General features: G+C 39.1%; 1 protein-coding gene across 1 annotated transcript in view; it reads left to right on the forward strand.

Moving 5' to 3' along the window:
* Positions 1–3,843: 3,843 nt before the first annotated feature.
* Positions 3,844–14,137, forward strand: part of AOAH (acyloxyacyl hydrolase) — a 223,752-nt gene continuing 213,458 nt past the window's right edge. Inside the window, exon 1 of the mRNA XM_081285694.1 lies at positions 3,844–4,235. Within this exon, the coding sequence (XP_081141820.1) occupies positions 4,106–4,235 (130 nt within the window). The 5' untranslated portion in view covers positions 3,844–4,105. The remainder of the gene's footprint in view (positions 4,236–14,137) is intronic.

Consider the following 14,137-nt stretch of genomic DNA (forward strand, 5'->3'; position numbering starts at 1 on the left):
CCCCCAAATCTCAAGCATCTCAAAGTGCAGGAATGAGTGGGTGTGGAACGGGTGGGGGTTGGGGAAGGAGACTTGGCTGCTCTGGTGATTTTGCAAGCTGTGGCATCTACTGCAGCGATAATAAGGCATGCAGGACCACTGGCTTGTTTTCTGGTGCATGGTTCTTCTTTTGTAAGTAACCAGTGTACTTCTTAGGAGATGGGTTCCCCAGGTTTTTATCAGTGACAGTACCCATGCTTGATGTCTTTTGAGCCTGTTCAGTAAGACCTCACCTTCCAAGCATGAAAATCACTTCCACCGATTGAAAACCTATGATGTCATTTCTCTGTAGTTTTCTGAATTCTAACCTTGTATGCATGTGACTTCATTACTGAAACAAATCCACTTAAGTGTTCTGAGATAATATATTATGTGAAACATTAAAACCCAATGTCACTTGAGAAAGATAATGTTAATTCATTGTTAGCTTTGACATTTTTAATTTCTTTTAAATTGACACATAGTAATTGTACACACTTATGGGGTACAGTGTGACATTTCTATACATATACACAATTTATATTGATGAGGTCAAAATAATTGGTGTGAATATCCCCTTGGACATTTCTCATTGTTGGTTTTAAATTTATCTAGCATTTAACTTAGTTTCTTTTTCCACACATGATGTCTCTTTAATTTTCACAATTTTTAATAATATTACATTACATGCCCCATTTTATAGTTAAATCAACTGATATTCAGAAACCAAGAGTAGCTAGCCCTAGGAACACAGCAACTGTGGTAGAATCATGATGACAATGTATGTTGTCCTCTCCTAAACCTTGGAATTCTTTCTTGTCCTGGACTAACTTACCATTTCCTTAGCAGAGGAAGGCTAGCCTAGAGCTGGCATCCTTGAGCCGGGAGAAGCGTGTCCATGAAGGGCCTGGGTTTGCCAGGTTGGAATGGATTAGTGCAGAAGACAATCCTAAGAAGCCTCCAGAAGCAAGGAGAAGTCAGCAAGAACTTAGGCATTAGAAAAAGGAGCAAGTCAAGACTCAGGGCACCTCTGTGACAGTGCCAGCTTTTACTGTCACCAGGTCTTTTTCTTTTCTTAATTTTTTTTTTCTGATTAAGGAACTTGCTGTGAATGAGATGGTAGGGCCAATGCAGGTCAAGAAGTAATCAGGAAGCAGATTCGGACTAAACAAGCCAAAACCACAGGTGAACATTTAGGGACCATAAATCCTCAGCCTCCCGCTGCAGAGAGAAAGGCTGCGGTCAGAATCTGAGCTCTGTGTGTGAAGTAACAAAGTGCTTCCAGGAAGAAATCTCATCCTCCAGAAGAGATTTTGAGAAAATCGAAATTGGAGCGGCTGACAGCAGGATCCCTCTGGGGACTCATACAGGGTCCGGCTGGTGGTTACAAAGCACAGGTGGGTGCAGGGCTTTTCAGCAGGCTGTTCAGAGATCCTAAGTTACTTGTATTCAGTATTCAATGAGCAAAGGCAGCCCTGTCCAGCAGATGACATCAGCCAGCGTGAGCACACCTGTGCAAATGGAAGGACCCCACTATGGTGACGGAGATGAGAGACCAAGATTCCATGTGCACATGCCTTGGTTTGGCTCTCCGTATCAGCTGGTGGCAAAGTCACATCCCAACATCCCAACTTCTCTAAGGAAGCCCTGCCCAATAAGAATCACACTCCAAAAAAAAAAAAGAATCACACTCCAGGCACGAAAAAGCACTTCCATTTATTGAAAACCTACTATGTGTCAGGTGTTACCAAGACACACCATTGGGAAGTAGATCATCTTATCTCCCTTTCCAATTGAGGAATCTCACTGCTGGGAGCAGTAAGGGACTGGTTCAATGCTGTACAGCTAAGCCAGTGACATTCACTTAGCCAAGCCAAAATCTGAGCAACCCAGTTTTGTCAGGGCTCACCATCCTTGGAATGGTTGTAGGTGGACTGCTTGGCTCACATACACATGACAAAGGGCACAAAATTGGTGAACAGCCTACAGCAAGAAAATCCCCACACTTCAAGATTTCCCAGACCTGTACATCTATACGACTAGACCAGGAGATCCTCGGGAGGCCCAGAGCCTGTGCCAGATGCTCTTTTAGAAGCCCTTGGAATATGCCTCACCAATCTCTGGCTGGACAAAGTAGACCATGCATTCCTAGAATTACACAGGGCACAGATAAGATGTTTGGTAACTGCTGCCTCCTTAATGACCATACCATTTCTCCACATAGTATTGCTTGATCTGCAATCACCATGAGTGCCTTCAAATTCTCTAGAAGCCTGGCCTGGGGCACAGGTTCATCACACTCCCACTGAGGAAATAGCCGGAGCTTCCATTTACTAAGCACTTCTTGCCAGGCATGCTGCTTTGTAAGTTGGATATATCATCTACCTGAGTCCTTCCAGCAACCCTATGAAGCAGGTATTTTATTTTATATAGGGACATATCATATTCTATATAGGGATATTATTATCCCTGCATAAAAGAGGAAACGGAAGGAAGACAGTTTATGTCACTGGCCTAATACGTGACTTGGAAGTAAACAGGAGGTATGAGATTTGAACATGGCCCTTCTGTCTTATTCACTCCATTATCCAGTCTCCCCAGGAAGCCTCTGGAACTTCTCCAAACTCCACTCCTGTGATGGTTGCCTTAAGCAGCAGCATCTTAGCCTCAGAGGAAGTCACAGTTTGTGGGAGACCAAGAACATTCAGATATCCATAGCATTCATTGGCCCAACCTATGCTGGGGGCATAATGAGAGAAAGACCCCAATGTGTGCCATCTCTGCTGCAGATTTGGGAATTTTAGCCCCATTGACATCTGCAAGACCAATGCCTTCCAAGAATTCTTCAAGCCATAAAAATTGGAAGTACTTCCAATACCCTGGAAAGGATACAATTCTAGAACTTTATCTGCTATTTAAAATGCTATTCTTTTTTTTAATGCTACCAATTTAATTAGCATTCATAAGATTTCAAATCTGTATTAAGTTTTCCTTCAACCCTAAGCAGGGAGAAAAAGAATTGCATGATTTCTCACACTTATCTAGACTGTAATACTTTGACCTTGTCCTCCAATCTTATGTGAGAATGGCATATGACTGCTGTATCCTATTTTAGAACAAAGTATTCAGATTATATGTCTTTTCTTTATCTCTGATCTTTCAAAGATTTTTTTTCTCCCTGAAAAAAAAAACAGTATTCAGTTCTCACCTTCAAAGCAGAAAATCAGGCTCTTAAAAATGAACAAATATCCACAGGTGGGAAATGTAAATGCACTTTGAAATTCTGGAGAAAAAGATGCAACCAGCACAATAAATATGAGTTGATGAATTCTGACACTTTTTTTCTCACTCAATTTTAAATCCAGTCCTGCTGACTGGCTGCCCATTATTTTCTGCACACCAGATGAAAGACCTTGAGAAAATTTGATCCTTCAAGGAATAATCTTCAACTTCTTTAGAGGATGGTGACTACTTGATCAGAATATCCTTTAAAAACAAAAGAAGGAGCCCAGCCTCACCACATAAAGCCATTTAAAGCACAGCTAAGCTTCGGATATAACAAATTATAATTTCCACATTCTGTGGGTACTGCCGATCATAAATTGCTCAAGAGTTGTGTGTTTGTTGTGTAGCGTTTTTTCATCTTCATGATTGGTTTTACTTTTGTTTTGTTTTGCAAGAATGAAAGGGGAAGGGCCTCCCAGCCAACCCAACAGAAGGACTCTGACAGGCTGAAGGCTCCTGTGGTTTAAGGTCACCCACTTCAGCTAGGGAGTACGGAAGTGCTGTTGCCTACACTGTGCAACTTCGGTTTTCCCTTTTCCTGCTGCATTCAGCTAAGAGGAACTGCAAACCAAGGACTCCTTTCAACTCTCCCCAGCCCCAGGTCCACGTGGCCTGTGAGTGTTTGTGCATTTTTTTTTTTTTATGCATCACACTTACTGAAAAGTGTGTATGTGTATGTTGGGAGAGCAAAGTAGAGAGAACAAGAGGAGGCGAGAAAGACTGATTCTGCAGGCTGAGCTTCAGCATCCACTAATCAGCAGCCTCTGCAGCCAAGTGGTCACTCAGAGTGCACAGCTTGGAGATGAGCTCCCCCTGGAAAGCCCTCCTAGCAGCTCCGCTGCTCCTTCTCCTGACCCTTCACTCCTGGGCCTCTGCAGTGTCCTATATTGACCAGCACAGCACCAGTCACTCCAATGGCCACACCTGTGTAGGTATGTAAAATATTTTTTTATATTTTTTATGTCAACAAATCAATGGTTTATAATACTTTTCTTGCAAATGTCTTTCTTGTTTAATGACATAATACTTGTGATATTCCAAATAAGGCACTGAAAACCTCACAGACATAGACAAATATTGAGTCTAAGGATAAGCATTTACACTATATGCCTCTATGTGCAAAGAAGTGTGATAATATAGTTGCTGATTTGAATTAGTCATTAAAGTCTTCTGCTTTGTTTGTGATTGGATTTTTTTCTTCCTCTTGGTTACACAACTGTAATAGCCTGACATTCTTTCTCTTTTTCATGCGCATTGACCTAAAACGTCTGAGTTGATTTTTCTGCCCACCTTCTCTTCTCCTTGCCTATTCCTTAATGACTGTAAAATCTTGAATAAGTTACTTAACCCTCCCCATGCCTCTGTGTCTTTATCATTGAAACAGAGCTAATAATGCCTATATCATGAGGATTCGGGGATACTGTGAGATTTGAAATGTTCATGTAAAATTTTCATATTTGTACTCATTAAGGACTCGACTATCTTAGCTTCCTTCAGACTCTCAGGGAATCCAGATTTGGTGGTCAAATGAAAGCTTCAAATGAGATTAACATCTGACTTCTTGATTCATTTTATTGAAGGTTTTATTTCCTAGCTCTTTAAAAAAAATTAAAATTTTTTGATTTGGGATTTTTGGTTTATTTTGTAGAAGAGTTGGAGGTAGAGTGAGACCTTTGATATATATGTTTTACATGGGGCCTCCATAACAATGGTGGAAGTTTAGATGAAACAGTACATGGAGCCACCAAAGGGTCAGAACTGAGTAGCAGTTGTTCAATAAGCTAATAATAAGATAGAATCCTGGGACTGAGGATAGAAGTCAGTTTGTAGAGTACTTGCTTCACATTCACAAGGACCTGGGTTCAATCCCCAGCACCACCACCAAAAAAAAAAATATATATATATGTATATATATATATATATATATATATATATATATATATATATATATATATATGAATATGAATCTTGGCTTTAAGTTTCAGAAAAAGAAGTCTAGGCATAAGTATGGTGGCCTTACTCTTGCTACAGATGGAAAATAGGGATGCAGATTCTGACACTCATGGATTCCCTCTGGAAACTGTATGGGAAAATAGCTGAATTAATCCTGCTTTTCCCAAACTCAAGATATCTGATCATTATACTTGTTAGGGAACACCTCTACTTCTAAAATATTTAAATTAAAACCCAAAGATCCAAAATCCCTTGGAATCTATTTTCCAGAAACCTAGAAGCAGACGTCTAAGGCCTCTTGGAACCATGCCTGGGAGATCATCCTCACTCAGGATTTCTTCTCCTTAAGTCATTATTTACTAACATTCTATTTGCTCTAAGTCAAACCTTAAAGCCTATCAAATGGAAATATTCTTGAAAAAGGCTCAAGTAAAATCAGTTCTACATCTAGGCTGGTTGCTTATTAAATCTTTGGATTGAGTCTAGTTATCTACCTGAGCTCCTCTGGTCTCCATCTTGGCAAAATGAACATGAAATATTTATTCCTTCCCCTGCTTCATTCCCAGTGAGGCCACAGAGAGTTGGCAGGAGGTGTTGAGGGCATTCCATGATGGGTTGTTCTGCTCTTCTTCTGGTGCCTAACAAATCAAAATAATAACCATTTTGTTTATGTTTTTGTGAGTCAGGAATTTGTTCGGAGTCTGGCTGGTGATTCTTATGCTCCACGCATGGGTGACCAAGGTGACTAGGTGGTATTCATATGGCAGATCCATGGGTTTGGGACTCCACAAAACAGCTTTATTTATATTTTGGCACCTTGGGGATGGGATATGGCTAGACGGTTGGTTCACTGGGAAATGTACATCAGAGTGCCTACCCATGGCAGTGCCAGTGTAGCTCAAGGATCCCAGAGAAAGCATTGCAAAGGACAAGAACTAGAAGCCACCAGTCTCTCAAGGTTTGGATCTAGAAACTGGCATGTCTGCCATTCCATTTCTCCCACAACTCACAACTTCAGGCTAATTCTGCTTGGGTGACTTACTTTGGTGACTTTGAGTGATAAAGGTGGGTTGAGAGAAGTCCATTCAAGTGGTTAACATTTACTGAGTACTGACTATGCACTAAGCCAGGTTCTAAAAATAGTCCAAACTGGTGTCTCACTGATTGAAGTTGGTTCCATGGGGAACTTCACTCAAATTTGTGTTCAGGGGAACTTTTCTTTTTTTTTTTTTAATTTTATTGTTGGTTGTTCAAAACATTACATAGTTCTTAATATACCATATTTCACAGATTGATTCAAGTGGGTTATGAACTCCCATTTTTACCCCGTATACAGATTGCTGTGTCACATCAGTTACATTTCCATTGATTTACAAATTGCCTTTCTAGTGACTGATGTATTCTGCTGTCTATCCCATTCTCCGCTATCCCCCCTCCCCTCCCCTCCCCTTCTCTCTCTCCACCCCCTCTACTATAAATCGTTTCTTCCACTTATATAATTTTTCTCCTACCCCTCCTTTCCTCTTATATGTAATTGTGTATAACCCTGAGGCTCACCTTCCAATTCCATGCAATTTCCCTTCTCTCTCCCTTTCCCTCCCATCTATCATCCCTGTTTAATGTTAATCTTCTTCTCAAGCTCTTCGTCTCTACCCTGTCCTTGGTTACTCCCCTTATATCAAAGAAGACATTTGGCATTTGTTTTTTAAGGATTGGCTAGCTTCGCTTAGCATAATCTGCTCTAATGCCATCCATTTCCCTCCAAATTCTATGATTTTGTCATTTCTTATTGCAGAGTAATACTCCATTGTGTATAAATGCCACATTTTTTAATCCATTCATCTATTGAAGGGCTTCTAGGTTGGTTCCACAATCTTGCTATCGTGAATTGCGCTGCTATGAACATCGATGTAGCAGTGTCCCTGTAGCATGCTCTTGTTAGGTCTTTAGGGAATAGACCGAAAAGGGGAATAGCTGGGTCAAATGGTGGTTCCATTCCCAGCTTTCCAAGAAATCTCCATACTGCTTTCCAAATTGGCTGCACCAATTTGCAGTCCCACCAACAATGAACAAGTGTACCCATTTCCCCGCATCCTTGCCAGCACTTGTTGTCATTGGACTTCTTAATGGCTGCCAATCTTACTGGAGTGAGATGGTATCTTAGGGTGGTTTTGATTTGCATTTCTCTGACTGCTAGCGATGTTGAGCATTTTTTCATGCACTTGTTAATTGATTGTATGTCCTCCTCTGAGAAGTGTCTGTTCAGGTCCTTGGCCCATTTGTTGATTGGGTTATTTGGTGAAAGACCTATACAATGAAAACTACAGAACCCTAAAGAGAGATATAGAAGAAGACCTCAGAAGATGGAAAAATATACCCTGTTCATGGATAGGCAGAACTAACATCATTAAAATGGCGATATTATCAAAAGTTCTCTATAAGTTCAATGCTATCCCAATCAAAATCCCAACAGCATTTCTTGTAGAAATAGATAAAACAATCAGGAAATTCATATGGAATAATAAAAGACCCAGAATAGCAAAAACAATGCTAAGCAGGAAGTGTGAATCAGGCGGTATAGCGATACCAGACTTCAAACTATACTACAGAGCAATAGTAACAAAAACAGCATGGTACTGGTACCAAAACAGGCGAGTGGACCAATGGTACAGAATAGAAGAAACAGTAACCAATCCACAAAACTACGACTATCTTATATTTGATAAAGGGGCTAAAAGCATGCAATGGAGGAAGGATAGCATCTTCAACAAATGGTGCTGGGAAAACTGGAAATCCATTTGCATCAAAATGAAACTGAATCCCTTTCTCTCGCCATGCACAAAAGTTAACTCAAAATGGATCAAGGAGCTCGATATTAAATCAGAGACACGGCGTCTGATAGAAGAAAAAGTCGGCTATGATCTACATACTGTGGGTTCGGGCTCCAAATTCCTCAATAGGACACCCATAGTGCAAGAGTTAACAACCAGAATCAACAAATGGGACTTACTCAAACTAAAAAGTTTTCTCTCAACAAAAGAAACAATAAGAGAGATAAACAGGGAGCCTACATCCAGGGAACAAATCTTTACTCCACACACTTCAGATAGAGCCCTAATATCCAGAGTATACAAAGAACTCAGGGGAACTTTTCAAGGACTGTTCTTGGATAGAGAAGAAGGAAAGGGAAGCCTGTCATACACCATAAAGTTCAGTATTTTAAAGTTTAAAATAGTTTTTAGCATATTCATGTGTTGTGCATTGATTATCAAGATCTAATTCCAGAACATTTCATCGCCCCAAAAACAATGCCAGTTATTACTTTCTCCAGGTATCACTCAATCCTAAGCAGACTTTCTAGGACATATGAAAACTCCATATTAAACATTTTGAGGAGCTGCCAAATTATTTTCTAGAGTAGTGGTACCCTTTTACATTTTCCCCAGCTATCTACGAAGGTAGTGATTTCTTCACATTCATGATCAACCATCTTTTTTTGCTTAGAGCTATGCTAGTGGCTAGTGGAATAGGATCTCATTGTTATTTTGCTTTGTGCTTCCCAGATGACAATGATGTCGAACATCTTTTCATATGCTTACAGGCAACTTGCATATTTTCTCTGAAGAAATGTCTTCTTTTATCCATTTTTAAATTGGGTTTGTCGTTTTGTTATAGAATTGTGAGGTTCTTTATATATTCCAGGTGTAAGTCCTTTATCAAATATACAACTTGTAAATATTTTCTTCCGTTCTGTGAATTAACTCCTCTTTCATGATAAGAGCCTTTCAAGAACAAACTTGTATAATTTTGATGATGTCCTATTTAGTTTTTTCTTCTCTTGTGCTTTTGATGTTATATCTAAGAATCATTTGTTTGTTTGTCTGTGGTGCTGGGGATTGAACCCAGGGCCTTGTGCATGTGAGGCAAGCACTCTACCAACTGATCTAAATCCCCAGCCCATAAGACTCATTTTTTAAATGGTAGTTGCTATTATTGTTTTCCTCTTATGTCCATTCCTTTATCTTATTTCCCAGACACTGAATCCCTAACCACCATTTTGGCAAATAGGAGTGTAATACCTAGGCTTGCAAGTAAGACGAATCGAATGGGGTTTGGAAATATAGCTCCATAGTAGAGTGTGTGTTTAGCATGCATGAGACCCTGGATTCCATCCCCATCACATAAAAAATAAAAATAAACAAATAAAAGGAGAAAACTTTTTTACTGAGAATGTGAGAAAAAAAATTGAAGTCAAAAGGCAGAAAAATAGTTAGACCTAAATATCAAGCCAGGAGCCAAAAAATGATAACTACCAAGAATCCAGGGAGTTCTTACTCTTGGACTATCAGCACTGGCTCCTCTCTGCCCTGCAGATGAGCTGTTTTTATTACAATCCACTCTTTTGTGCCAATTCATTCCCACAGTTCTGAGTTTGCATGTGATGGCACAGCCTTCACAGAGCCGGCCTACCTTCTCTTGTCAATTCTAACTTCCCAGCAGAGAGAATCTGGGAGACGGGTTCATATCACTGAATAAGAGGCAGGTGGGAGTGAGAAGAGCTCAAGGGACATATATGGCTCCTCAAAATGGGTTGAGAGGGTATGACTGAAGAGATTCTCCAAAAGAACCACCACAAAAGTTACCAGGATATTGAGTCAACATCCCATGACAAATAGCCAATCCCAGCTCCAGTCCCAGAGAAGCTTTGCAATAGGGAACCAACCAGCAAACCTGAGGACATGGTCTTGAATATATGCCAACATCAGAACTATTGGAAATCCCAGTTCTCCAGTCTCCTCTTTTTATAAGCAACAAACTAGTCATCCCATTTGGTCACTAAACAAGTGCTGATTCAACAGTGCTTGGGCAAGTTTTGCCTTTCTGCCATTTTTCAAATGTCATAGAATCAATAAGGCAAGTTCACTTTTGTAAAGCATTATTTTCTTTACATGGATGATTTATGGGAAGTTAATCCTTTTGGTTTCTCAGTCATTGGCATTTAAATTAATCCATCCAGTTTGGGATATTTTAAAGTGCTTGGGAAGTTTTTTTTAAAGGGTTAAAAACACATGCCTCCCCTGATTCCTTTTATGTTAAGTATATAAAACATCTTTACAGTCAGGTTATACCTCTCTCCAGCCACGTATCCCACACAGAGTAGTCAGAGATGTCTCTAGGGCTTGAGTGATAAAGAGAAAAAGGTGGTCTATAGTTTCAAGCGCATGCAAGTGAAAAAAAGACAGTGTCTCTGCTAAAAATAGGAAAGATTTAAACAGACCCAGCACAGAAGGGTGCAAATTTATGATCACAATTTAGATAGAAATTTTGCTTTCTCTATTTTCTGTAACTGAACACTTGTTCATAAGACACTGTTTCTGTGATAGTAGAAAACATTTCATCTTGCCATTTATGTGTTTAAGTGCATTTTCCTCTGGATAACTCAGGTTCTCTTCCTCCCCTTCTCTGAGGGTGGATCTCTCTCCTGAGTCAGAGCAGAGTATCACTCTGACATTTGCAGTTCTTGGTCTTTGGGGAGGGCTCTGTCCCCAACCCCTCAGCTCCTACAGTCATATTTGAGGCATTATGGCTGCTGGACTCCTCTCAGTAGAGCAATCTGGATAGTCTCACCTCCACCCTCAATGGCCTTACAGGTAGATCCTCAAGGTCCAGACAGATCACCTGATTCCCTGGCTGCCACCTCTATATTTGCCCTTCACTTTGACAGTTTCCTTACACACTCTCTTCTCTTCAATCTTCTAAGTTTACTTTTAAATTATCCTTGAATTTAACTCTGACCTTAGCACAAATGGTACTTTCCCAATCATCTGAATTTATCACACTCCATCTGCTTTTTATTTCCTTGATTGTCTTGAAAAGAAAAGAATCACAAAAACCCTGAAAAGAAAGACCTCAAAAACACTGCAGAGATAAGAAGGTCTGTGACTGGGCAAAGGCGGCACAGTGAGCAAAATCAGAAGCATCCAGGAAGACAGCATGCTATTCTTCATGAAGAAAGTGAATGATTCTTTTCTTTCTGTAAATGTTCTGTACTGTGGGAAAGAAAACAAGAGAAAAGTACAGAGTGTTAAGCAGAGTAAAAGACCCATTAAGTTATAATATGCCATCTCGCTATCTATATAACTACCTTCTTAGCTAGAATGAACACTCAAACGTTAGTTTACAGCAATGATATGATTAACTCTGAATGGCAACGTTACTGGTGATTTATTTTTTTTTAGTGCTTTTTTGAATTTTCCATATTTTGTTGTGGAAGCAATAGGAAGGCATGAAGTTTAAGAGTGATAAAACTTGGGCTCTTTTTAGAGTCAGATGGCCTAGGTTTGAACCCTGGCTTTGCTATCCTGTTTATTTTAGGGACATAACTTTATCTGTACCTTCTTTACCTAATCTGCAAATTGAGAATGACACAGGGTGATGTGAAGGTCTGAACAAGTAAATACACATGGTAGTCTGAGAACTGTGCTGGGTCCATCCTGAAGTACTCAAAGGGGTTATGATTATCTATTTTCTTTTGGAAATCAGGACAGAAATGTATAGAAATTTTGTTCTAGAAGTCCCAAAATTAAACCTATTGCAAATTAAAGAGTTCTGAGTAACTGAATGATTACATGCCAGTCTACATCTTGTGTAAATACAAATTCAGGGAAAATTCCTCTATAAATAGATTTCATAGTGTCTTAGTTTGGCATTGTTATATAATAAATCACCACACGCTTATCAACTTCAACCAACACAAATTTATCATCTCCCAATTTCTGCAGCTCAGATGACTGGCCATAACATCATGGGGTTCTCTGTTCAGGATTTTGCAAGGTTGGCTGGGGCTTCAACTGATTTAAGACTCTGGTCCTCTTGCAAGTTCACTGCTTGTTGGCAGAATCCAGCTCCTCCCAGCGCAAGACTGAGGTCCCATGAGTAGAGCCTGCCTCTTTGCACAGGAAATTAGCAACACAAGAAATAGTTCACTGTTTCTTTCTTGTCCAACACCAGCGAGAACAAACTTTCCAAATTGTGTGAGGCCCACACAGGAAAATCCTGATGAACTTAAAGTAAATTGATTATAATCCTTAATGACATATGAAAAATTCCTTTAGTCATTTTTATATAATGGAATCGAATCATGGAAGTGATAACCAGCCATAGCCATGGGTCCCACCCTCACTGAGACATGAATAACAGGAGGCAGAAGTCTCATAATTTTTTTCTACCATGCATAGAAATGCTCAGAAAAGGAAAAAAAGAGACATCAAATTAAACACTGTGATAATATTGCAAGAGAATTTATGTAGCTAAGTCCCAAAGTGATTCACCAAATAAACACGAATAGACATGAATACATAATGGAGATTCACAGATGAAGAGTAAGTTGCAGACTGAGTAAGTTTTCTGTTTTGGCTCATATTTTACTGTTGTTCTTCTTGTTCGTTTTACATATGCAAGTTTTTCCTCATGCACTTCACACTGTGTGAATGTGGAAAGAAAAACAAGTTGCTCCAACACCATACCTTTTGTTTATAAACAGGTGGGGCAGACCTGAAGGTAAAAGCCAAGGGAGACTTGGAAAATGGAGGCAACTTTGAATGTGCTCTTTAACCCACACTTGGATGGATGGATAGAGGATGGGGTTATGAGTTTGAGGTGCTTCAGCACAGCCAAATGGCTTAGTGGCTCTAAGCTACACAGACACAGGTATGAACCTTACAACACCAAAATAAAAAATGAGCAGATAGCAGAGGCTTTATGCTCTGGGGAAAACAGATCTATGGCTGAAAGCAGGAAAATTACTAGAAAAGAAGGACTAACAGTCATCAGAAAAATAAAACAGGATATAGAGTTACTAAATAGATTACTTAAGCTATCCAGTTTGCTATTTAAAAAAAAAACTTCCTAGACATGCAACAAAACAGTAAATAGAGACACATACTTAGGGGGGAAACAATAAAAATTGAATCTAAATGAATCTAGCAAAACTTCAAAGTACTGATATGGATACATCCAAAGAACTAAAGAAAACCATAGTAAAAGATTTAAAGGAAAATATTATGACAATTTTGAGCAAGCATAGAGAATTTCAACCATGATATAAAGTAATAATCAGAGCTAAATAGAAATTCCAGATTTGAGAAACCATAATAACAATGAACAATTCACTCAAGAAGCTCAACAGAACAAAGAATCAGTGAACTTGAAAATAGATCAACAGAAATTATCCAAAACAAGAATGGTGAAAAATTGAGCTTGACGGAAAATAAAGGAAAATAAGCAGAGCCTCAGAAACATGTAGCACAGTGTTCAGTATCTCAACATTAGTGAAATGGATGTTCCAGGAGGAGACGAAAGAAACAAAGGGGAAGGTGAAGACAAACTTGACAAACTCCAAACTGTATAAACACAGAGGAATGAGTCTCAATACCTCATATTTAAGCTTCTGAAAACCAAATGCAACATGAAAATCTTGAATGCAGCAACAGAAATGTTTGACAAACAGCTGACCTCTCATCAGAACTCTGGGGACCAGAAGGTAGTGGAAAGACATGTTTAAAGAGCTGAGAAGGGAGAAAGGGATTATCAAAGGATTATCAAATTAAACTATCATTTTAAAAATGAAGAAGAATGGGAAAATAAAACTGAGAAGATTCATTGCTGACAAACTTGCTATATAAAAAAAATTATAGAAGTTCTTCAGAGAGAAAGGAAATAAATATACTACATGGTAACTTAGATCCATAAGAAGGACTGAAAAGCACTGTAAATCGTATATATGCATGAAAATGTAAAAGAATATATATTTACACATACATACTTAATTTTTTTTAAAAAAATGAAAATGTCTTCAAAGAAATAATTATAATACTGTGTT

This window comes from Spermophilus citellus (assembly GCF_964194105.1).
Source record: "Spermophilus citellus genome assembly, chromosome: 3".
Taxonomy (NCBI): Eukaryota; Metazoa; Chordata; class Mammalia; order Rodentia; family Sciuridae; genus Spermophilus; species Spermophilus citellus.